General features: G+C 37.4%; 2 protein-coding genes across 2 annotated transcripts; one reads left to right on the top strand and one right to left on the bottom strand.

Moving 5' to 3' along the window:
• Window positions 1-1,908: 1,908 nt before the first annotated feature.
• LOC146566041 (organic cation/carnitine transporter 2-like) lies at window positions 1,909-17,645 on the top strand. The gene is made up of 10 exons (XM_085289564.1): window positions 1,909-3,192; window positions 3,618-3,721; window positions 4,918-5,072; window positions 5,176-5,347; window positions 5,583-5,709; window positions 7,582-7,679; window positions 10,111-10,325; window positions 10,561-10,743; window positions 11,252-11,387; window positions 12,320-17,645. Exons 1-10 carry the CDS (start codon window positions 2,713-2,715, stop codon window positions 12,381-12,383), a joined length of 1,734 nt encoding a protein of 577 aa, XP_085145690.1. The 5' UTR covers window positions 1,909-2,712; the 3' UTR covers window positions 12,384-17,645.
• Window positions 15,916-25,126, bottom strand: LOC146566040 (organic cation/carnitine transporter 2-like). The gene is made up of 11 exons (XM_085289565.1): window positions 24,771-25,126; window positions 23,085-23,267; window positions 22,854-22,957; window positions 21,979-22,133; window positions 21,712-21,883; window positions 18,036-18,168; window positions 17,747-17,841; window positions 16,962-17,176; window positions 16,596-16,778; window positions 16,303-16,438; window positions 15,916-16,047 (listed from the first exon to the last, which is right to left on the bottom strand). The coding sequence occupies exons 1-11, from the start codon at window positions 24,975-24,977 to the stop codon at window positions 15,978-15,980; spliced, it is 1,653 nt and encodes a 550-aa protein (XP_085145691.1). The 5' UTR covers window positions 24,978-25,126; the 3' UTR covers window positions 15,916-15,977.
• Between the last annotated feature and the right edge of the window lie 61 nt (window positions 25,127-25,187).

Below are 25,187 nucleotides of genomic sequence, written 5' to 3'. Positions count from 1 at the left end.
TTCAAGTTACGAAGGCGCTGAACGGCAATATCCTTGCCGTGGCACAGAACCAACATCCTTATTATTTTTCAGCAGCGAGTCTGAATATTAACAATGATATAGACTTTGAGTTTGGATGAAAATATAGCCAATATAATATGTGCATCCATCAGACAGCTTGCCAGTCTTAATAGGACTGCACGATCCTATTGGACAAATCATTACTGACTGTGAAGTTCTTTGAAAAACACTTTGTTTAGTCCCCCAGTGGGTTGAACTGGATCTTTTGATTGGCTGTCTCTGAACCAAATGCTGTATATTTGACATGCATAGAAACCAAACTAAGATGTGAAACAATATATTGTGAAGACAGTAAATAAAGTACAAGAAAATAATAATGAATATTCCAGCTGGGCCAGTCTTCAATTTCTTAACCACTTACTCAATTCAGGCCACATAAGAAAGGTTGTTTGGTCTTTATTCATTATACAGTGGAACCCCGACTTAAAAAATTAATTCGTTCCCGAGGGTCTTTCGTAAGTCGAAAATTTTCGTAAGTCGAAGCACCCATCGCGCCTTTTGAGTAAGGCGATGCTGAACGATAGGCTATAGGCTAATTGCTAACTAGAACAACAATACGTCGTTCAAGTGGAACAGCGAAGCGCAATTACGAAAGGCAAGGGGTTGTCACATGATTCGGAAGGCATTGTGGGGATTGTAGGCTTAGCCAATCAGAGCCAGCAGATTTTATTACACGGGCAGAAATATTGCCGTTCAGCGCCTTCGTAACTTGAATTTTTCGTGACATGGGGTATTCGTAAGTCGGGGTTCCACTGGATACATAAAAAAAGATCAAAAGTATACAGATAAATCGTTTCCCAAAGTGAAAATACTCATCTATAGATGAAAATTTAAAGCTGAAATTATTTACTGTCTACAGACAAGTTTCCTTCTAAGTGCATAACAACATTTAAAAACATATCAAGTTGTAACAATCACGTGAGAGTCCAGCAGCAGGTGGAATAAAGAGTCTTGCTTAACAGCTCTAACAAAGGGACTTACAGCTCCTCAGGTCACACATGTTGAAAAGACCACATAGATTAAACAGCAACATGCATTTGAAACATTGCAATGAACAGTTATGTTTCTACTTAATAAAGCCTGGAAAACACAAACACTTATGCAACATCAAATAAGGCTTTTAAAACATGTATCATGTATAATAGTAAATATACTGCTGGCTTTTTCTAATCTAATTCATAAACAATTAATGTCACCGATGTTAATGAAGAGCATGTGTCTCCAGTGTCAGCCTGCATGATTTCCTTGTTAATGCTTGGGTGAAAAACAGCATATTCCTTGTCTTTTTTTTTTTTTTTTTTTTTTTTTTTACAACAAATGCGTAAAGCAGTGTACACAATCATTAACCCAAGCTTTACCGGCAAGCAGGTTTTCATTGAGGAGATCATGTTTTACACAATCAGTAAATGCAGAGGCTGGGATTACATGCATGTGACAGTTCTTTCATGATAATGGTTTGTATAAAGATTAGATATGGCGGTAAGACTATCCTACTCTTTGAGCAGAGGGAAAATTACAAGAGCAATGCGCTTCCCCCCCCCCCCCCCCCCTCTCATTTACCCTCTATCTAGCTGTAATTTTTTTTCATTTAATTTTAATAATTGACAGACATTCTGATACACGGTGTTCATTCTTCATTGGTTTTTGGTACTAATGTAGAACAATGTGTAGCCTACAATTTAAGCTGGAATGTAAGTGAGTGGTGGCTGGAACCGTATTTGCTGATCTAGTGGTATCCACCTTCTATAAGTCTGTTACCTAAAATGTTGAACAAGGGTCATAATGCTTACGTAATCAATCATGTTTAGGAAATTATGAGTGTTCGACTTCATGGTCTTTTTGTGGCAGTTCGATTCAGGAGAAAGACACAGTACAACAAAAAAGGTGTCTGGTCTTTGGGGAGGGAAGACTTTAGGGAACTATAACCAAAGAGAATACCGCGCATCGTTATCTGGCCTTGGACTAAAGATAATTTCTCATACGTGTCATTACGATAATTAAAGAGTCCAGAGTGCATTCTGTATGGCAAGACTAAAGTAAGGAATTTGGAAACACAACTTCCAGTGCAGGGGTAAGACGTTGTCCTTTCTGGACTGTCCCTAATGATGGACTTTTCCGTCACAGTGATTTGCTTGCTCTTTGAAACAGCTGTCTTAGCAGATAAATCCAATGCACATTTTATTGTTGTACCTCAGGAAAAAAGCTTTGGCTGATGTAAATCAGCATAGATCATGGCAGCTAATTAAAGCATATACAAAAGGACACTTGTGTAAATCGAATCAAGTATTTTGCTGTCATTATTACTTTGAAATTATTTTAAAATCAGTAATGTTTTATTTGTGCTTTTGAGTATTAGGAAATAGAAATGAGAGATGCTGTAGCTGTCATAATGCACGTGGACTAAAATGCAATAAAAATCGATATGGCTACAGTTTCTATACATATATTAGGAATAACAACGTATGCCTCTTTTAGTTCAGTACAGATAAAAGCAGACCTTTGGGGGCTTAACAATGTATTATTGCGTCATGCAGTTTAAATCACGGATTGCCCCTTTAAAGACAAGTTAATTTGGGGAACTTGGACAATAATTAAAACGGCGCGAGGTGGGAGGGATGGTTTAGTAGTTGAAACAAAAGCTCTGCTTAAGAAATGCCCACTCCAGTCACCATTTCATTTTTCTTAACTCTGGCCCACTGTGCGAACCCTGAGCCGACAGAAACCAGTAAGATGACGGACTATGAAACTTCAACGGCTTTCCTCGGAGAGTGGGGATGTTTCCAGCAGCAGGTGTTTTTCCTCCTTTCTTTGACCGTCATCCCTAACGGTTTGACTGGCCTTTCCACGGTGTTCCTAGCCGACACGCCGTCCCACCACTGCCTCATACCCGCGCAACTCAACCTCACCCCCGCGTGGAGGAACAGCAGCATCCCGCTGGAGCAAGAGAGCAGCCAAGGTGGCGCGTTGGTGCGCAGCAGGTGTTCCAGATACAAACTTGTTGATATCCTCAGTTTCTCTGAAAAAGGCTTGCTGCCCGACGTTGATGTGAATCTGTCTACTGTGCCGAAAGAAAGTTGCTTGGACGGATGGGAGTATGACCAGAGCATCTACATTTCTACAATCATATCGGAGGTATATATACACACCTTTTTTCTAAATGCGGAAAAGGCTGCTTCTGCTTTTATGCTGAGGTAGAGCTAGGCGACTGTGTATAGCCGTATAGGTTAAATGTTGTGATATACAGGAAGTGTGTTAGCTAAACTCGTGTTATTATGGGAATTCATCACAAAGTCAAACAAGATGTGGCAACATTTTCTCAAATAACACAAAATCTCTAATTCGTGGAAAACTGGCCCTAGGTTGTGTGGTTTACAGGAACAATGCTGTTTTATGCTTTTAGATTGTTGTTTAACATCTGAAACACACTGGGCTGTTTGTTTTTTCTTGAAGAGAAAACAACAACAACAACAACAACAACAACAACAGTGTGTTGTTGTTGTCTGCACTGTATATAGAGTGTGATCTGCACTGTATATATCTTCTATGTGTTTTTTCAGTGGGACCTGGTTTGTGATGAAAGCTGGAAGAAACCACTGACTTCTTCTTTCTTCTTCTGTGGAGTTCTCACCGGTTCTTTCATTTCAGGACAGCTCTCTGACAGGTTATGGACAAGATAGCTTAATTCAGTTAAATTCTACTTATTATTATCAATTTTTAAATTCTAGTCCTATGCTTCAAAGTTGAGCTAGAGTACTATTGATCTACTGAATGAACACATGTGGAGTAATGTGACCTAGCACATCTAATCTAGTATTTACTGAGGAATAGTTTTTTAAAAAAACTTTTATGCCCAGCTGTATATTAATATAGCTAATCCTACCACAATATGTGTTAGATATGATATAGAAATAAATGCCCTTAAGCTCATATCTATTGCTACAGAACTAAGCTGTTGAACAAAAGTCACTGCATACAGTAGGCTAATCAGGATGCTCAAGTTAATTATACACTTTTCATTCCACAACTCCGTGTCACAGCATCAGTGAATCACAAAATGATAAAATTTTGAGCCGCATGTTAATCATCCAGATTAGTTTTTTAAAAACACATAAATTTATATTTATTAGCAAAACAGTGTCAAACCACATGCTACAAATGTTTTACCACGTGTCCTGATACTAAACTGGTCAGCTTCCAGTCGAGACCAGCTATCTATAGCTCTGCTGTACTATGAAACAAAAAAAATAAAACAAGAAAGGACCCTATGCAAGGCAAGATATCTCTCTTTTCAAACTATTGCAAGTATTGCAAAAAAAAAGAAAAAAGAAAAACAGGCCTTAGAACAAATTTAGATGATTCATAACTCATTGCATTTTGTTTTAATTGAAAGCAGCTCTTGAATAATCCCTCACAAAGTCTAAACACATTTCCAGCACAACTCAGAAGCCAAGTTGGGTTAAAGGGGAAATCCATTGTTACTCATTAGAGTAAGATTTTTTTTTTTTTTGGGGGGGGGGCAAACTTAAATAGTTAATTGTTTGCTTATGTCTCAGAAAACCACACAATTTCAGACTATTTCATTTGTACTGGACGGAAGCTAATGGCTGGGGCGAGGATGAACTATCCAGTAAAGTTGCTGTAAAACAAAATTGTAATTAAAAAGAAGCAAAGAGATGCAGTGTCAGGGGATTGGTCAGTCTATATGGTATTGGTAGTCATTAAGTGCACATGTCATCTCATTGAAGTACACGTAGAAAAAAAGAATATATGAGACCTTATTGTTGTTGTGAATTTGACTGACTCTCCCACTTTATAAAACATGCTGATTTGTTCAGTCTTGCTGTATTTCAATTTCAGGTATGGGAGAAAAATAGTTCTGTTTGCTACTCAGGCAATTCAGACGGTATTCACATTGATCCAGGTCTTCTCTCCATCTTGGATGGCGTTCTGCGCCCTGTTCTTTGTCGTTGGTGTGGGCCACATTTCCAACTATGTGGCTGCGTTTGTGTTAGGTACTCTATTCAAAAGTTTTCAGATATGTTTTTTATAATACAAAACTTTTATGTAATGTAACTTGTAATTTGAATGTTTTTTATTTATTTATAATTTTCCAAGGAGCGGAGATATTAAGCCCATATGTGCGGACTGTTTATACCACGGCGGGTGTGAATCTGTTCTTTGCTGGGGGCTACATGCTTTTGCCGTTCTTTGGTTTCTTCATCAGGGACTGGAGGATGCTCCTCTTAGGCATTTCACTGCCTGGCTTCTTCTTTGTGCCTCTCTGGTGGTAGGTAGGTGTGTGTGTGACTGTACATGTTACGGTAACTGATAATGCACAGCTGTACATCTGGGGAGTGTTAGGATTTTTTTTTAGGGTAATCAAATTATTTTCCCTTGGATCCTTTTTAATGAAGCCAGTACAAAATATTGACAAAACATTTACATGATGTCCTGACTGCGCTTTCTTTGGTTTGAAAAGACTGAGCCTCTGTTTCTGCCCCCTCTTTTGTTTAATGAAAAAGGTTTATCCCAGAGTCTCCTCGGTGGCTACTCTCTCAGGGAAGGATAGAAGAAGCTGAGGCCATAATCAGAGACGCTGCTAAGAAGAACAAGGTGGAGCCTCCATCAGTCATCTTTAGTCTCTTGCAGGTGAGACCTTTTTTTGGGTGCAGTGCTAGAGAAGCGGCAGTTCTTTTAAAATATTTAGGGAAGACAAAAATGCCTTATCTGTCAGTGTTTTCTCTGTAACTGAAAATCTGTTACTGTCACTACACAAATAATTTAGAAAGAAGGCTGTTTTACTGGAGACAGGATTGCTGTTTTTCATTTGTTTTCAGAAATCACTTAGACACTATAATATTAATGACTGAACAAGATAGTAAGACGGTAAATATTTCTTCTTTTCCAGGAAAATTACAATGCATACACCTACAATTAAACCATGTCACTATGTTTTTTAATGTTCCAACTGAATTTTCAGTATTTCTAGGTGAAAGGGCAAGAAGCATGAACCTTTTCAGGTTCACTGCTCAGTGTGCATTGAGAGGTAATCATTTACTGTTTTCCTGTTTTCTGCATGAATGAACGTTAATCTGGCGGCTAACAGACAGACATGTTGTCAAGGTTCATTTAACACCTTTCCTTCTTGCACTCTTGCACTGGATAATGTGCCTTTTAACTATTGAAGGAAGTCGACTTTAATCGACAAGGAGTTTTCAACGTGCTGAAAAGAACACCAAGCACTGTTATATTGTGCTTGAGTACAGCTATACATGTGTTATGAGCCTAAATGTGCATAGGTTAGATAGGTTAGCTGGTAAATGGTTGAGTATATGGTTAAACCTGTAAGGCCTAAACTTTAACAGCAGTTGAACAAAAGTGTCTATTGTGTAAGAACTGATTAAACCTGTAACTGCAAATAAAGGTAAGTTTATGAAAGAAGCTGTGAAGACAACATGTTTCTTAATATTACCTTGGTTTTTGTCTACCTGAATTCACTTCATAGACAACTGTCTATTAAAAATGAAAGACACCATTACCAAGAAACTGAAAAGAACCCTTAAATCCAAAAAAATGGTAGATTTCCGAGATTGAAACATGAAATAAATCAAACTGTTAATTGCAGTAATAGTGTTCATTGTTAAAAAAAAAAAAAGATCACATGCTTAATAATGGAAAATTACCAGTTGAACTCTACAAAAGAACTTTAAAAAGTGGGTCTGTTTTTTTCCACAATGCATTCCTCCATTCAGATGACCTCTGTGTTATTTTTTTCAACTTTGGTTTCTTGAATAGAGTTGCCACATTCATGAACTTTATCCTGCGCAGCAATCTCTCCCCCTTAGAGATAATGTACCCTTTGCATGGGTTACAAAATGTTGCTTTTTTTTCTCTATCTGTTTATTGTAACTAGGTCTAGAACAATATAGACGTCCAATGTCTTTATGGATGCACATTTTTTTTAATTTTTGTGAACAGATCTGCTAAAAAATGTGTAGAGTTAGCATTTATTTGGTGTCATTTCTGGAAACTGGGAGTGGATTATGGTGGTTTTTGAGGGATTGTTTTTTTGGGGGGAATAAAAAGCTGAATACTTGACCGCTGTCTGTTTCAAATTATAAACATCTGTCTCAAGCAATCCATGGGGATATGATTAGCTTACAAATGTGGTATTACTGCAAATGGCAGTATAATATGCGGTTTAGGGGATATAAATGCATTCCCTCCCCCAACTTTATTATTATACACATAAATATTGGCTCATTTAAATTAAAATCCTCACATTTGAATATACTGTACACACACACACACACACACACACACACACACACACACACACACACACACACACACACACACACACACACACCCACACACACACACACACACATATATATATATATACATATATATGGAAAATCTGACCCTGAACCCACAAGCTTCTCTCTCGTTACATTACTTCCAGACTGATGGCTCTGCTTGTTAAGTGTTTGTTATTCCACATGCATCGATGCCCTGCAGGAACAACTTAAGCCTGAGAAGAGAAGGGCCCACAACATCTGTGACCTGCTTCGTTCTCGAAACATCCGCTGGATCTCTGTCACGCTGTGGCTGATCTGGTGAGTCCCTGCTGTCCCACCTGACCCTCACATTTGGTACCGTGACCCTACACACACAGCTACACACATTCAAGCACTCACATGTAGGCATAAACACACACAACTGCTCACATTCACATACAAAGTTTTAACCTGTTCATGCATCACTTTAACCACATGTCAGCCTGTTTCACTAACAACAAATAATGACCTGTTGGGTGCTGTGAAGCCTGCAACTAAGATCAAAATCAGGTTTTGCGTAACTGCACAGTATGCCTGTATTCGCCCTGTGCACGCTTCCTTGCTGAGTCCGAAAACAGATGCAGCTGCATTTCTGTTTGATCAGGAAACAATTCAATCTAGCTTTACACAGTTAAGTCTTTGCTAGTGGATAAGATTATATTTTTCTTAACCTCTGAAGTTAAAAATATTAATATGAAAATATTTTTAGGATGCATATCCTGAAAATATCAATTGGAATAAATATGTATTCACACATTGCATATTACAAATAACTGACTTATAAAACTCAAATTTTTCATTTCTCTTTCTATTAAAAACTTGTTTTGAGTGCTTTAGGGTTCCTGTAGGGGAAACCCAAGATAAGGTTGAGTTGTGGTTCTTGTTTGGCTTGCTGTTATAATATTTAGCTAGTCACCTTGTATATAAACGGGCGGCTGTGGCTACAGTGTAGCTTGCCATCACCAGTGTGTGAATGTGTGTGTGAATGGGTGGATGACTGAATGTGTAAAGCGCTTTGGGGTCCTTAGGGACTGGTGAAGCGCTATACAAATACAGGCCATTTACCATTTACTATAAACTAAAAAATGGACAAAGACTGCAATGGTTTCTATCTGCTTTGAAGTTGTGGTTTTATGTGTTGCAGTCTTATTATTTTAGCCAAAATTGTCAATTTTTGGACGTTGATGTGCTAAACAAGCTAGCAATGCTAGCTAGCTTGGTTAGCAAGGCATATCCATACACATTATAGATGCATTGCACACACAAAGATACCTGTTAGTTAGTGTTAACATACTAAAAAAAAAAGAATTTCAGTTCAGTGACTTTAATTAGCTTAAATGAAATGTGGCACAGAGCTGGGAACCTAGAGCTGGGAACCGAGTTTAAAACATAGATGTAGCTTGAAAAAATGTTGCCAATACAAAAGTGACTGAAGCCTACATTCTTCAGAAATCAATGGATGAAGTTGCAGTAGCTGCAGCCATCTTAAAACTGTCTATGCCGCTCACTCAGTGTAACCATGTTCCTTATCTGCCATAACTTTGAGGCTTAAGGCAACTTTTGAAAAAAGACAAAAATAAAACTAAGTCCCCTATCAATATAAAAGGAAAAAAATAGCTCTAGGTTTATTTTGTTTCTTTCTAGGCATAAAAACTGTAAAGTACGGAAGCGTAGAGCAGCCACCCAGGCAAAAGAAAAACAGAGCTATATCATGTTATAACGTGAGAAGTTTATTGTTCTAACAATATACTTTTCATGTTTGTACAATATACTATCACGTTAGTACAAAATACTTTTCACGTTTGAACAACATAATATCACGTTATTACAACATACATAATTATCATGTTTGTACAATATAATATTTATATTGTACGAACGTGAAAGGTTTTTGTTATAACGTGATAATTATGTATATTGTAATACTTTATAGGATATTGTACAAACATGAAAAGTATATAGTTAGAAAAATAAACTTTTCACGTTATAACGTGATATAGCTCTATTTATTTTATTTTATTTTTTGCCTGGCTGGCAGCTCTATGCTTCAGTAGTAAAGTACTTCAGGGCTTTTGATGCCATTATCAACTGACCCTAGAAAATTTCATCTTGGCTTTGTTTTTCAGCACTTGAAGGAACCACTTGGACACTCACTAACTGTGTTTATCTGCACTTTTAAAAGTCAAACAAAATTCTAAAATGGATGTTCTTAAAACATTATGAAGCTCTACAAAGCTATGACAAACTTATGTTACACCACCTAAAATACTAGATTTAGCCTTTCATCTATACCACTTCTCACTTTTAGTGGAGGTTTTGTAGATGTTGCCATCACAACATCTACAGCAGGGGTGCCCAATCCCGGTCCTCGAGAGCTACCGTTCTGCAGCTTTTAGATGTATCCTTGTTCCCACACACCCGAATCAAATGAATGGCTTGTTATCAGGCCTTTGCCAAACACGATGGCATGCTGAAGAGGTAATCAAACCATTTGATTCAGCTGTGTTGGAGTAGGGATGCATCTAAAAGCTGCAGGATAGTAGCTCTCGAGGACTGGGATTGGGCAGCCCTGATCTACAGTGTCAAACCACCAAAAAACTAAAGTCTGTTGTTGATACAATGTTTCGTTATGTTTCTGACTACTTTGTAGTGCCATACTATTGAGATGTACAGAATAAGGATACAAAAAGGACACTTTATATCCTCACAGGAACACCTTGACCATTGCCTACTTTGCTGTTTCCCTGAACACGGCAAACCTTCATGGGAATGTGCACTTCAACTGTTTCCTGTCAGCTCTGGTGGAGATACCAGCCTACATTTTGTCATGGACTATGTTTCGCTGGTGTTCCAGACGGCTGACTTTGTCCTCATCATTGTCCATGGGAGGGTTATTTCTGCTACTCATTCAGCTTATTCCAACACGTATGGCACTTAAATGTTTTGTTCAAAACTGATTTATTATAGCTGTAATTTCTGGCAATCTTTAACTAGTTTTTTTTATATCATTATATATTATGTTCACATGTTCTATTTTGAGTGTTGTTCTCATATTTATTGATTAAGTACAGTCATTTTCAATCTTTTGCAAAACTATACCGTTGTTTGAACAAATAACTTACATCAAACCTCGAACAATTTAATGTGTTTTTCCCTGTAGATCTGTTCTCTTTGGCGATAGCACTGGAGATGATAGGGAAGTTTGCAGTGACGACAGCGTATTCTTTGGTCTACGCCTTCACAGCTGAGATCTACCCAACTGTGCTGAGAAATACAGCTCTCGGTGCCTGTTCTATGGCCTCCAGAATAGGAAGCATTACTGCTCCGTTCTTCATTTACTTAAGTAAGGATCTTCTGTCCTCTCTTTAAAGTTGTGTTAATCACTGGTCATAAGGATGAAAAAGAAACACATTTAAAGTGAGGAGAACATATGCTAAGCATCCTGCCATTACATCTAGCTTATTCTTAGTTTCTCGTTAAATGAAGATGTGTTTATGCATTTCTTTTCATCTATTTTAGTAAATACTCTGTCACAGGGCTTGATCATTTAGACGTTCAGAGTCAGATAACTTGGCATTTTGAAGTTTGGAGTTAAACTAACTCCTCAAGGAAACCAGACCACACACGTCCAAGGAGAACATAGCAACTTAGAAATGTCCCAACTAGAACTAAACAACAAGAAATACCACCAGCTGAAGTATAATAGAAGACTTGATTAGCAATCAGAAAGGAAACAACAGCCTTCAGTTAAAATTTACAAGTTTCTTAGCATTTAAGGGATTTTTTTTTTGTAACCATTGTAGGCAAGGTTGCTTTTGACTTTCTTAACTTCCTTTGATATGTTGCCACAGGAAGCTATTCCGTTTCACTGCCTTACATCCTTATGGGAAGCCTTACAGCCTTAGCAGGGTTGCTGAGTCTCCTGCTGCCTGAGAGCTTTGGAATGCCTTTGCCTGAGACCATTGATCACATGCAGCACTTTCCCGGGTAAAGAAAGAGTTTCATTATAGAGTGAGATTAGGTAAAAATATTATTTTGCTATTTTTTTCAGTGTAGTTTAAATTCACAATTGTTGTAGTTTGGTAGTTTTACTTTCCGGTGTTATAAAGAGGGGCCAATCTTTCGATTTTTAATAGTTTTAAACATAAAGTTTAAATTTCCTTTTTCTTGTATCACAATTTTATGCCATTATATTTTTTTTTTTCAAAAAATGTGTTTGCTTAAATTTGAAAGATTACTCTTTTACCCAACTCTGTTAATTTTTGGTGTGTTATTTAGTTCACAAGCTCAAATACATTTGCCCTTTGATTATTTTTCACAACAGCTAAACTGAATGTGCAAAGATTAGATTCTTGCTTGTTTAATAAGTAATGTCTATTTGCATATATTGAAAACACCCTCATCTGCCCTGCATCTTGCCTACATGCAGTTAGTATCAGGGATTATCGTCATGTAATATATATTTCTCAATATATTTGTCATAGCTACAATTGTGTTTAATCAGAAAAGGTAAAAAAAAAACTATGATAAAAAGCTCACTGCATAAAAGACTGACTGTGCTTTGCTGTCATCTTGACCATGTCTATATGTCTAAATGCATTGAGTTGCTTAGATATATGTGTTCATGAGCAGTTGAACCTATTGAAGTGGACAGTGAGTGTATGCAATATACTGAAATGATAACCAAAACAATTGCACCATAGTTTACAATATTTTATTGGTGTCACTATCATTTAGTAACTCGCAAATTTACCCAGATTCGCCCAGTCTGGTCAGCCAATCCCATATAACAGATATTAAAACATTTAGTGGGAATCAGATAATTGTTTGACAAGTGTTTCCACTTCCTCTTTAGTCCAGGACAGAAAATCAACAGAAAATGCTTGATTATGACTTTATTTTTTCTTCCTTCTCTGTAGATGCTGTCAGAGAAAGCCTTATACTCTCACACACATGAGAGAAGAGGAAAATGCTCCTGAATGAAAGACTACATAAACAAGGAGAAAAGTGAAAATCTGACTTGATTCGAATCACTGGATGAGCAGAGATTGTGTACTCGTTTCCACTAAGTGACCTCTTTAACCCTTTAAGACCTACCATAGAACCAAGTTCGCCAGAGCTTATATTATATTTTTACATGCTGTGGAGCCATTTTTGGGAGCATTTCAAGTTGCTATACATCAATACAACCATTATAGCCCAAACTTTAATAATATGTCTGCATTAGGTGCATAGTAATTACATAAATTGCAAAAAAGTGCAATAAACTACAAAAAAATTGAAAATCGTTTTTGTTTTTTTAACATATATTTCTAGTTAGAGAAATTTAAGAGGCTTATCCCTCAAAACTGTAAATACAAAAAAGTTACACAAACTAGTTTCCCACCACAGGAAATTTATTTTGAGTGTCTTCATAGTTTTATTTTTGAAATACACCAATTTTTATATACTGCAGGAAAAACGAAAATAAATATTGTGCAAATTTGCAAAATAACAGCATATGCATCAAAATAAACTATTTCCAGCAGTGCAATATGAGTCTTAAGCATCCCAGAAACGACACAGAAAGTCATAAAGTCAAACATAACTTTTTAAAACACATAACAAGTAAAACACAAGCTCATAAGGCCCCGATCGTAAAAAACTACATTTCCGCAAAATGACGCCACTTCCGGTTTCGGGCAGGTCATGCGGTCATGTGATAGTTCACGCTGATGGACGTAGGAAGTGTTACAAACAGCTGATGGATCGGCGAAGCGTGTTTCTGGAATATCATGTTTTTGTTGCTGCAAGTGATTTTTATGCAGTTTTTGCAAAGCTATATGTGGAAGGAAACTGTGACCTAGGACAAGCTGATGGCATAAGATGTAAGTACAACTCCTCCAGTTTCATATGCAAAAAAAATTATTGCGCTAGCTTACTTGGTTGCAGAGCTACCGGGATTTAAAAATAGTTACGCAAAACAGAGCGTGCCCGCTCCGATCGGCTGTAAAGGGTTAAGGACGTAGGTAAAATTATTGCTGTGTTGTCACTGGATGTATAAAATTATATCAGTTCAAGGGGACCAGAGAGGTAATTTCCTTACAAAACTGGAAAATATTTTTTTACATTATAGCAAAAAAAATATTATAAAAGGAAGCTTATACTCACCACCAATTTGACAACATTAGGATGTACAGTAGGAAACTTGAAAGAGTAACTTGCAGAAAGTTTGTAGAAATTCAGTAATTTGCTTAGAATATAGTGGGAATACATAATGCATTTAATGCATTTTTAATGGAAGGTTTATTCATTAATTGCTTACCATGAACCATGATCTGACCATGATCTGCCACTCTGAATGACATCATACATGAGTATGCCATAAAATACCCAGATACCACAAAGTAATTCTGATTGTGATGATAAGACACCAGGAAGTAGACCGGCTAGTAGTAGATTGATAGTAGAAAATAGTAGATCAGCTCAAGGCCACAACTTAAGGGGGACTTGTAAAAACAAACACACAAACAAGTAACCATTATAATCTAATGTAATAAAAATAATGTTTTCTTTGGATTCAGCTGTTAATCAGATGCAACCAATTACATGGTGCTGCAGGTCAGAAGAAGTTCTATAGCAGGGGTGTCAAACTCCAGGCCTCGAGGGCCGGTGTCCTGGAGGTTTTAGATCTCACCCAGGGTCAACACACCTGAATCAAATGATTAGTTCATTAACAGGCTTCTGGAGAACTTCAAGACATGTTGAGGAGGTAATTTAGCCATTTAAATCAGCTGTCTTGGATCAAGGACACATCTAAAACCTGCAGGACACCGGCCCTCGAGGCCTGGAGTTCGACATCTGTGTTCTATAGGCTAACTAATTACTCAGTCACACTAGAGCTGGGGTGTCGAACTTCAGGCCTCAAGGGCTGGTGTCCTGCGGGTTTTAGATATCACCCTGGGTCAACGAACCTGAATCAAAAGATTAGTTCATTACCAGGCCTCTGGAGAATTGCAAGACATGTTGAGGAGTTAATTTAGCCATTTAAATCAGCTGTGTTGGATCAAGGACACATTTAAAACCTGCAGGACACCGGCCCTTGAGGCCTGGAGTTTGACACCTGTGCACTAGAGTAAAAATAGGGCAGCAATTTGATTGTGACTAGGAAACATGTTTGGTTTTCTGGTGATTGCACTGATTTCTTTTCTTTTTTTTTTTTTATATTTGGGAACTGACTACAAGTAACTGTGTCAGCCAGCCTTTAGCCTTTGGGGGCCACTTTCAAGAGTAAGGTGAATGCACAGCTGGCCTACAAGCCAACCTGTCATGAACAATCACCATCTGACTCAGACTGACTGCAGTCCTTCTCAGGTGAACTAAATGGCCTGCATTTGTATAGCGCTTTTCTAGTCCCTAAGGACCCCAAAGCGCTTCACACTACATTCAGTCTTTCACCCATTCACACACACATTCACACACTGGCGATGGCAAGCTACACTGTAGCCACAGCTGCCCTGGGGCGCACTGACAGAGGCGAACTGGTGAAGGTTTGAAAATAATTGCTGTCTAATTTAGGAACCCCATTCATTCACCAAATAATAACAAAGTAATAGACTGGCTCTGTTTTATTTTTGTTATTTCACCATCCTGATGCACCAAGGTCGCTTTGAAGGCAATTGAATGTGAATGGTTCCTGGTCTTTAACCCTTTCATGCATAGTTGTCACTACAGTGGACAGCTATTCAAAGGCTGTTTTCTTGTATTTGTGTCAGTGTTGATGGTATACTTGCACATAAACCACTACATTGGACACTGATGTGTCACTCCATACCCTGGCACCCACTGAACGTTTAATGTTACTATAGATGTATGACGTGTTTCATTATTCATTCATTCATGATGATGAATATAAATATTTAAGAAAAAAACCTGATTGAGGTTGTTATAATTCATGCATGAAAGGGTTAAATCAACCATTTAAATGAAGTGAAATGAAGTTTATTGCACATGGTTGCAGTAACTTTGTTCATGCTGCAGTTTCCAATCACAGTTGTGCTTTCTGTGGCTGTAGCATAATAAATGAAGAAAGGGTAGGTAGAAGAGATAGATTTTCTGTCATTACTAAATCATTATTTCAGTACTCACTCTTTACACACAACAACAAATTCACTAATTCTTCACAGATTATGACTTCAGTTACAGAAAATTGTTCATAAAGTAATAAAGTAATTATGAGTTTGTCAAACGTGCCCTATTGAAAATATTGCATATTAAACAAATGCAAACATGTAATAAAATAATGCTTTATGTTTCAAGATTAACCAAATTACATAGCAAAATTGCTGACAGCCTGTTCTGCTAACCAACAAGGACATTCAAGCTGCTGCTCCAAAAATATTGGTTACATTAAGTTTACCTTCAGTCATACACACTGTTAAAACAACATCGTCTGGATTCAAATTGTGTAATTACTTCGTTTTCTTCAACTTTATTACCATGTTATTACTGACTCCAATGCAAAGAACAGCAAAAACATAGCAGTGAGACACAGGAAGTAAAAACAATATATTCGTGAGTCATCGGTGTTGGAAACAATCATAGTCGACTTTCAAAAATCTTCACGTGTTTTGATTGTCCTTTTCTAGTAATGAAGGGACATTTCATTCTGTGCGGGACAAAAGACAAAGAAAACACAGTTTTGTTTTTGCAGAAAGGACGTCTGTAAAAGTGTCACCATCTTTGGGTTTACTGCCAAATTAGTTATTGCTATTTTGGTGCTTTTAAGACACACTAAGAGTCAATTTTTGTAGTTGCAGAGTTACTACGTTATCACAAGTCTGAGATCTACGTCTGAGGTCAAGTTTTTATGACAAGTTTCACATTCAATAAATATTACATATGTTCTTCCAACTGATCTCACCTTTCTCTTTTATGCATCTGTTCAATAGTTTGAGGCAAAGGCCGTCCGAAACTCTCTGGTAGGAACACAGTAGCGAAGGCAGACACAACAGCAAGAGTCCCCAGTGTAATATAAGGCAGATATTTAAAGTACTGACCTGCACAAAGACAGGGAGCAATTAGGATTGGAGAAAGGCCTTGGCCTTGTGTTTATGCAACGTAATGTAGTGTGGGAATTTGTAGTCTACACAGACCACTAGATATACTTGATAAAATGCTTATTTATGAAGATTTGAGAAACATTCCTTCACTCACTCAGCTTTAACAAAAATGGTGCAATACAGCTTCCCACTCTGGATACAGTAGTACACATTCCTGTTGCAGTATTCCTGAGTACTGTTGGGAACAGTTCTGCTGTATATACAAACATCAGGGCAGTACCGGTGGTAATACCAAATTTTCCCACCATCTCTAGAGTAATAGACAGATATGATAGACCTGAAGGGAAAAAAAAATTAAAGATTTGTATAATGCTATATACTAATTTGCTTCAGTACCTACTTCTAATGTCGGTATTTGAGATAAGATTTGCCTGAAAAAAACCTCAGACATATAAATAAATAAATAAATAAAACCTCTGACACTCCTATGGACACAATATGGTGCATTTTTTCTGCTTACCATGAGGCACAAGTTGAATGAAATACAGTGATACTCCTCCAAGGAGCAAGATGCTTACGACAGCGAGTCGTCGTGGAAGGTATTGCAAAGCCAGCCAGCTGGTAATGTATGCTGGAACCTCCACGGCTGCTGAGATGAAACAGCTGATAAATGGATCGGCATGGAGTCGAGATGTATTTAGGGATAAGCCAAAGTAGCCAGTACTTAGAGTGAACCTGTAAACATATGTCAAATAAAACATGGTAGCAATCTGAAAAGGAATCTGCTTGGAATTAGCAGTAGTGGGTTTATATTATCTATTCATGCAATTGAACGATGAGGTTTTTGTTATTAATCATATTACTACTGCACTTCTCACTACCAAAATCAATAATCACATCTCTGTAATGTGTTACGTTACAATGCATTACACTCCAACTCTTCCCAGTGACTTACCAGTAAGGAGCTTTTCTGGGAGACTATTGGGATTGCATTGAAAAAGACCTTCAAACGCTTGTCACCAGTGAATACTGCTAGTTGTGTTCACTGAGTGCCAAACCAGCAGGAATTATGTGTCTGCAAGGCCAGTGCAGCCAGCTCTCTGGTGATTATGGGCCTGCAGTGGGTGATGGTGCTGCAAGTGCTTGTAAAAATATAATGTGAATAAATATGGCTTAGAGCAAAACACTGCTCTTCTAAACAAAACTGTCTTTTTTTCTGTTCTCTCATCATTTATGGGAATTCAGCGATACACATAGGATATTCTATTCATCCCCAAAATATAAGTGCTTTGAATTACTACTCACCACACAAGGCAGAGAATGATCGATGTGTTTCTGATGTTTGCAGTCCTTAGCAGGCTGAAGATACTGTGACGTTCATTAGCCTGAGTCTTATCTGCCTAAAAGACACAAAATCCCAGTCTCAGCATCTGTACATATGGCAATATCTGTTGCTCCAGGGTTCTATCCCTTTTTTGGTAACAGTAATATTTCTGATCATTTGGGTATTGTCGTGCGTAGTGCGAGAGATATTTATGTGTCTTCCTCAGATTCTCTTTACGTGCCTGAATGATTTAATTCAAAGCCAACTTACTGGTGAATCGTAATCATCAAAGATGACCTGTGGAGCCTCTACTTTGTTCTTCTTGGCAGCATATTTCACTATGTTCTCTGCTTCCTCCACTCTTCCCTGTGAAAGCAGCCACCGAGGAGACTCTGGGATTAACCTGCATCAGTATTCAACACAAAGAAACAAAAAGATTTAGCCTGGATCCGGTGGAACAGAAGTTATAGTATTGCTTATTACTCTCTTTGATGCTTGGCCAGAAGTTATATACTGTACAGGGTGGGCCATTTATATGGATACACCACAATAACATGGGAATGGTTGGTGATATTAAAGTCCTGTTTGTGGCACATTAGTATATGTGAGGGGGCAAACTCCTCAAGATGGGTGGTGACCACGGTGGCCATTTAGAAGTCGGCCATCTTGGATACAAATTTTGTTTTTTCAATAGGAAGAGGGCCATGTGACACATCAACCTTATTGGTAATGTCACAAGAAAAACAATGGTGTGCTTGGTTTCAACGTAACTTTATTCTTTCATGAGTTATTTACAAGTTTCTGACCACTTATAAAATTTGTTCAATGTGCTGCCCATTGTGTTGGATTGTCAATGCAACCCTCTTCTCCCACTCTTCACACACTGATAGCAACACCGCAGGAGAAATGCCAGCACAGACATCCAGTATCTGTAGTTTCAGGTGCTGCACATCTCGTATCTTCACACCATAGACAATTGCCTTCAGATGACCCCAAAGACAAAAGTCTAAGGAGGTCAGATCAGGAGACCTTGGGTGCCATTCAACTGGCCCACGACGACCAATCCACTTTCCAGGAAACTGTTCATCTAGGACTGCTCGGACCTGGCACCCATAATGTGGTGGTGCACCATCCTGCTGCAAAAACTCAGGGAACGTGCCAGCTTCAGTGCATAAAGAGGGAAACACATCATCATGTAGCAATTTCAAATATCCAGTGGCCTTGAGGTTTCCATTGATGAAGAATGGACCCACAGCATGTCAATGGCTGTGAACAAAGAGAAACTTGTAAATAACTCATGAAAGAATAAAGTTACGTTTTTTCAAAAAGGTCTCAAAGACTTTAGAGTCAGACCTGTTACAGATCGTCAACTTTTCCTTAATGTCGTGTGTGTCCAGAACCACTAAAAACTGCTGTAATCAAACCTATACTGAAAAAGGACAATCTTGACAAGACACAAATGAAAAACTACAGGCCGATCTCAAATCTCCCATTTTAAAGTAAGATCATTGAAAAAGCAGTTTCTCAACAGCTCAATTACTTCTTAAAACAGAATAACTGCTACGATGCCTTCCAGTCAGGTTTTAGACAGAACCACAGCACTGAAACCGCTCTGACAAAAGTGTTTAATGACATATGTCTGAACACAGACAGTGGAAAAATGTCAGTCCTAGTTTTACTGGATCTCAGTGCAGCATTTGATACAGTTGACCACAACATATTATTCAAACGACTGGAGAACTGGGCAGGTCTTTCAGGAACTGTACTAAACTGGTTCAAAACATACTTAGAAAACAGGAAATACTTTGTATCAATAGGTAACTTCACATCCGAGCAGACAAGTATCACATGTGGAGTTCCCCAAGGTTCCATCTTGGGACCCCCTCTGTTTAACATTTACATGCTCCCACTGGCACAGATTATAAAGAACAACAAAATAAACTACCACAGCTATGCAGATGACACACAAATATATATCACAATGTCACCAGGAGACCGAGGCCCTGTACAGGCTCTTGGTAAATGCATTGAGGAAATCAATGACTGGTTGTGCCACAATTTTCTCCAACTAAACAAAAACAAAACTGAAGTAATAGTCTTTGGCGCCAAAGAAAAACGATTACAGGTCACCAGAGAACTTCAATCTATACATCTAAAAACCACAAACCAGGTGAGAAATTTGGGTGTAGTGATGGATGCAGACCTAAACTTAGAAAAACACATTAAGACAATAACAAAATCAGCTTACTATCACCTCAAGAATATTTCAAGGATAAAAGATCTGATGTCTCAACAGGACCTGGAAAAACTAGTCCATGCATTCATCTTTAGTAGGCTTGATTACTGTAACAGCATCTTTACAGGTCTACCTAAAAAATCAGTCAGACAACTACAGCTCATTCAGAACTCTGCTGCTCGAGTCCTCACTAAGACCAAAAAAGTGGACCACATCAGTCCAGCTCTGAGGTCTTTACACTGGCTGCCTGTCCGTCAGAGGATAGACTTTAAAGTTCTGATGCTGGCCTATAAAGCTCTGAATGGTTTAGGACCAAAATACATCAGTGACCTCCTGACCCAGTATGAACCTTCCAGATCCCTCAGGTCATCTGGATCCGGTCTTTTATCAGTTCCCAGAGTCAGAACCAGACATGGAGAAGCTGCATTCAGCTTTTATGCTCCTTATATCTGGAACAAACTCCCAGAAAGCCTCAGATCAGCTGAAACACTCAGTTTATTTAAATCCAGGTTGAAGACTTACCTATTCTCAGCTGCATTTGAATAAAGCACCAAATCCACACTTTTAAGCTTAAATTTCAAAACTTACACTAACTACTGATCTTATCTATTTCTGATTTTATCTGTTTTGATTTTATATACTGTTTTGTTTGTTTGTTAAGCTTAAATTTCAAAACTGATTTTATCTACTGTTCTGATTTTATCTGTTTTGATTTTATATACTGTTTTGTTTGTTTGTTTGTTTGTTTGTTTGTTTGTTTGTTTGTTTGTTTGTTTGTTAAGTGGGTTTAGAGCTCTGGGTAGCTCCCCAGCTGGGTCTAGACTGGGTCTAGAGAGTATTTTAAATTCAGGGAATTTAAAATAGAAAGTAGCTCGTCCACAGAAGGACTGGTAGCTCCCCATTACGATAAGGGTTCAGATCGCGCGAACAGGTGTGGGATTAGAGCTCTGGGTAGCTCCCCAACTGGGTCTAGACTGGGTCTAGAGAGTATTTTAAATTCAGGGAATTTAAAATAGAAAGTAGCTCGTCCACAGAAGGACTGGTAGCTCCCCATTACGATAAGGGTTCAGATCGCTCGAACAGGTGTGGGATTAGAGCTCTGGGTAGCTCCCCAACTGGGTCTAGACTGGGTCTAGAGAGTATTTTAAATTCAGGGAATTTAAAATAGAAAGTAGCTCGTCCACAGAAGGACTGGTAGCTCCCCTTACGATAAGGGTTCAGATCGCGCGAACAGGTGTGAAATGTGTGTGTTTAGTTAGTTAGTTTGTTTGCTTGTTTTAATCAATTTTAAATCATGCTTTTTATTTGTTTTTGTTTCTAATGTCTCTGTAAAGCACTTTGAATCACCTTGTTGTTGAATTGTGCTATACAAATAAATTTGCCTTGCCTTGCCTTACGTTGAAACCAAGCACACCATTGTTTTTCTTGTGACATTACCAATAAGTCTGATGTGTCTCATGACCCTCTTTCTATTGAAAAAACAAAAGTTGTATCCAAGATGGCCGACTTCTAAATGGCCACCATGGTCACCACCCATCTTGAGGAGTTTGCCCCCTCACATATACTAATGTGCCACAAACAGGACTTTAATATCACCAACCATTCCCATGTTATTGTGGTGTATCCATAAATGGCCCACCCTGTCTAATGAATTCATGAGAAGATAAACTTAACACAAACGCAGCTTTATTTTTTTCAAGAACAACCTACCACCAAAGAGGAAAGTAGAGAAGGCCAGGGAGAGATATACCTAACAGGAGATATGTCCAGTCCCTTAAAAAGTAGGCAAAGAGAGGAAGCATCATAAAGCCAAAGGCAAAGGCAAGACATACACCCATGGATGAGAAAAGGACCCGCACATTGCCAGTGAAGATTTCAGTGCCTGCACACACAGAGAAAGCCAACAGAAGTTTTGAGGCAATGGAGGTTATTGGACACATTGTTGCAGTAACCAAAGAACCAAAAATATGCCTTTACCGAGCACAAAAGCAGAAACATAGTTAGAGATTTGTCCCAAACCACTGATGAACAGGAGGATGCAGAACACTGTCCAAGATGATGAGAAGATTTGAACAAAAGTGAAAAGAGTCTGAAGTGCCATGGTCAGAAACAGAACTGGCTTTCTTCCAAATCTACAACGAAAAGTCAAAAGATGAAATAAGTGTAAAAAAACAAATAAGACATACTGCGTATCATAAAGTATTTATTATAAAGTATTTATTAAAAAGTATACTTGTGTGTTTATTGGTAATAGCAATATAATACTCTGCAATAAAGTAAAAATGTAATGAGGACTTTTATTACATGCTAAACAGAGCAATTGTAGAAATTAAAAACACTTTATAATACGGCCTGAAACTATTAACTATATAAGAGTCTAATTCGCCTGTAATTAAATTGAATTTAAACACATTTTATTTGAAATTATAATAATTAAAATATTTAAAAAATATATATATTTTTAAGAATTACATTGACTTACAGTCTTAAATGTATGTACACTAGAATAAGGCGATAACAAGTTGTGGTTTTGCAGGGAAAAAAAGAAAAAGAAATAAACAATGAATAAATATTGTTTGTTTTTCCACAAAATTAAATTGTATTTTGTAAAATTACAGTACTTATTACTGTTTGTAAGAATTGTACGTATTCTAGTGTACCTAACTTTAAGTATTTGTAGGTAAATATAAGTACATTTTAATTTCAAATAAAATAAATTGAAATTAAGTCTAATTACAGGAAGCCATATTATAAAGTATTAATATGTAATGATAGCTAGAAAGAATTTAAAAGATCAATATACAGTTTGTGCTGCTTAAAAGGGGGAAACAAGTATTATTTTTTAACTTTACCTGTCTGACAGCTGTCCTGAAAAAAAGGATCCAACTAAAACTCCCATGAAGTAAACTGTGGAAGTAAACGGCTGCTTCCACTCTTCACTGCACACCAGGTCAAACTGAAACGTCCAGGCATAAAAAATTGAATAAAACAATACAAAGACTTCATGTGCTGTTTATGCCTCGTCAGATCTTAATTTTCAATTGTCAATCATTGTTCAAATATCGTCTGTATTACACACTTACCTCAGAGACTATAGTGGATTTATAGATGTCTTTGCTATAGCTCCACCCATCAACACACCCCTCTTGCTCCAGGTTAGTAAGATTAACATCCTGGCCTGGAATATATCCCTGAGCTGAAAGATTTTTGACCACATCCAGCCTGTATCTCCGACATCTGCTCAGCTCCAGCTTCCCATTCACCATCTTGCAGGTAAATAAATGCATTAATTTATTTACTTTTCTGTGAAATTGTGTTGAATACCATACTATAAAGGAAATAGCATGCTCTAGAAAGATAAAGAAAAACAAATCTAAAGTAACTGCAACAACAACAAAACAAACAAAAAAGCAAGCAAACAGAAACAAACAAACAAATACTGAAATGTAGAACTGGATAACAGGAGAATTAGGTTATTGACAAAAGAGGAAAAAAAACGAAACTAAACAAGAAACAAAATACTTTCAAAATAAAACAGGAAGTAACCTAGGGGGGAATTACCTAAAAGAGACAGGGGTACACTGGAAGGGCCAGATCAAAGTAAAACACAAGCGATCACAATACAATTCAAAAAACCAACAGAAACAAGATCACAAAGTTTCAACAACTAAAGATTAGACACAGAGGCATTACTCTTGTAAAGATAATCTTAAAACCTGTAAGAACTCTAAAAAACACAACTCAAAACTAAAGCTAAAATAAAGAATGGTTAAAAATAAACAAGAATGCAAAGTCCAAAATCATAAAACCCCAAACCATGACAGTATTTTGACCACTTAGTGCTCATAATAACCCTTCACACATATAAATATATACCCTATCATAAAATATGGCCATTCTACTTTATTGAGCTTAAAGCTAAAGCTGGCTTTGCAGAATGCAAAGAAAATACATCTACAAAGCTGCAAATATGATCATTAAAGTAAATATCAGACACACACATTTAAAAAATTTGCACATCCTCCAACATTAACATTTAATTCAAACATACAACATGTTGTCTTAGAAAAAAAGTAGGTAATTACAAGTAATTGTGAATTCGCTTTAACTGTCCTGCCCATTAAATGGGTCTGAGTGTGATTATAAATAATATATAATTGTGTGTTACTGTATATGCCTTTTAAAGTGTTGGTATTGGGCTGGTATTGCATTTGACTAACTCTGTTTCTAAAGAAGGAAGCTATTTCAAATGTAGCTTTCGTTTATGCTGTGCTGGCTGAATGACTGAGTGACATTCACAGACTTTTAGTGGGAACTATCATTCCTTCCAGCCATGCAGCATTTCCTTTGCCACTGACTGTCATACAAATCCAAAGCAGATTTCGCCCCACCTTAAATGATTCAAATTTTGTTATCATGACTCATCTGTCATAACGACTTAGTTACAGAACGCATTGTCGAGAAGTTATCTTGCACAAGCCAGACTTTTATAATGATGTTCCAGTTTGTGTATCAAAGCTGCACAGTGAAAATACTATTTCTTTTTCACCTAAATTTTTGCTTTATGTGAAGTTTTTCTTGGTCTTGTGGTTATGTAATTCACGACTCAAATTTCATACTGACATTTCAGACTAAATACATTAAATACCTTTGAAGAAAATATTAGATTTAGACGATTTGATTGCAACACTGACACAACTTATCTGTATTGGTGTTGTAAAGATTACATGCAGCTCTTCTTGTTTCTTTTAATTAATATACTTCTTTACCTCCATTGGAATGATAGCTTGATGCCAGTCTTCTGTCAAGTTAATATCAGGAACCAGGCAGTGGTGTCTGGGAATGTCAGTCAGGAAGATGAGGGAAAAAGAACCAAATCCATTTGGCAACACGCTGGCACAAAGTAGGAAGAAAACACTTTGCTGGAAATGTCCCCAGTGACCAAGAAATGCTGTGACTTCATCATAATCCTGCATACTCTTGGAATTCTGTCTTTTAAATCACTTCTTCATCTATTGTGAAAGTAAAAAAATACTCTTTAAAGAAAAAGTTGCATAAATAAACAAGTGCTACTCTGAAAGTGAGGACTCCAGAAACTCTGCAGAGCTTTTATGTAGTGTGCATTCTTAAAGGTATCAACTCCAAATTTGACTTTTTATAGTCACCACTGGGTTATAGATTACAAA

Source organism: Mchenga conophoros, linkage group LG10, assembly GCF_057382185.1.
Source record: "Mchenga conophoros isolate Kocher_MC1m ecotype Shallow Benthic linkage group LG10, M_conophoros_male_GT1.1, whole genome shotgun sequence".
Lineage (NCBI taxonomy): Eukaryota > Metazoa > Chordata > Actinopteri > Cichliformes > Cichlidae > Mchenga > Mchenga conophoros.
Note: the sequence above shows the minus strand (reverse complement) of the source record. Positions and strands in the feature narration are given on the sequence as shown.

Excerpts from the sequence above, each read along its gene's own strand:
- LOC146566041 (XM_085289564.1), top strand. The coding sequence starts at position 2,713 with ATGCCCACTCCAGTCACCATTTCATTTTTCTTAACTCTGGCCCACTGT. Across the intron at positions 3,193-3,617 it reads TTTCTACAATCATATCGGAG|TGGGACCTGGTTTGTGATGA; the intron begins GTATATATACAC and ends GTGTTTTTTCAG. Across the intron at positions 7,680-10,110 it reads GTCACGCTGTGGCTGATCTG|GAACACCTTGACCATTGCCT; the intron begins GTGAGTCCCTGC and ends ATATCCTCACAG.
- LOC146566040 (XM_085289565.1), bottom strand. The coding sequence starts at position 24,977 with ATGCAGGATTATGATGAAGTCACAGCATTTCTTGGTCACTGGGGACAT. Across the intron at positions 22,134-22,853 it reads TCAGGACAGCTGTCAGACAG|ATTTGGAAGAAAGCCAGTTC; the intron begins GTAAAGTTAAAA and ends TTTTCGTTGTAG. Across the intron at positions 21,884-21,978 it reads TGTTTCTGCTTTTGTGCTCG|GCACTGAAATCTTCACTGGC; the intron begins GTAAAGGCATAT and ends CTGTGTGTGCAG.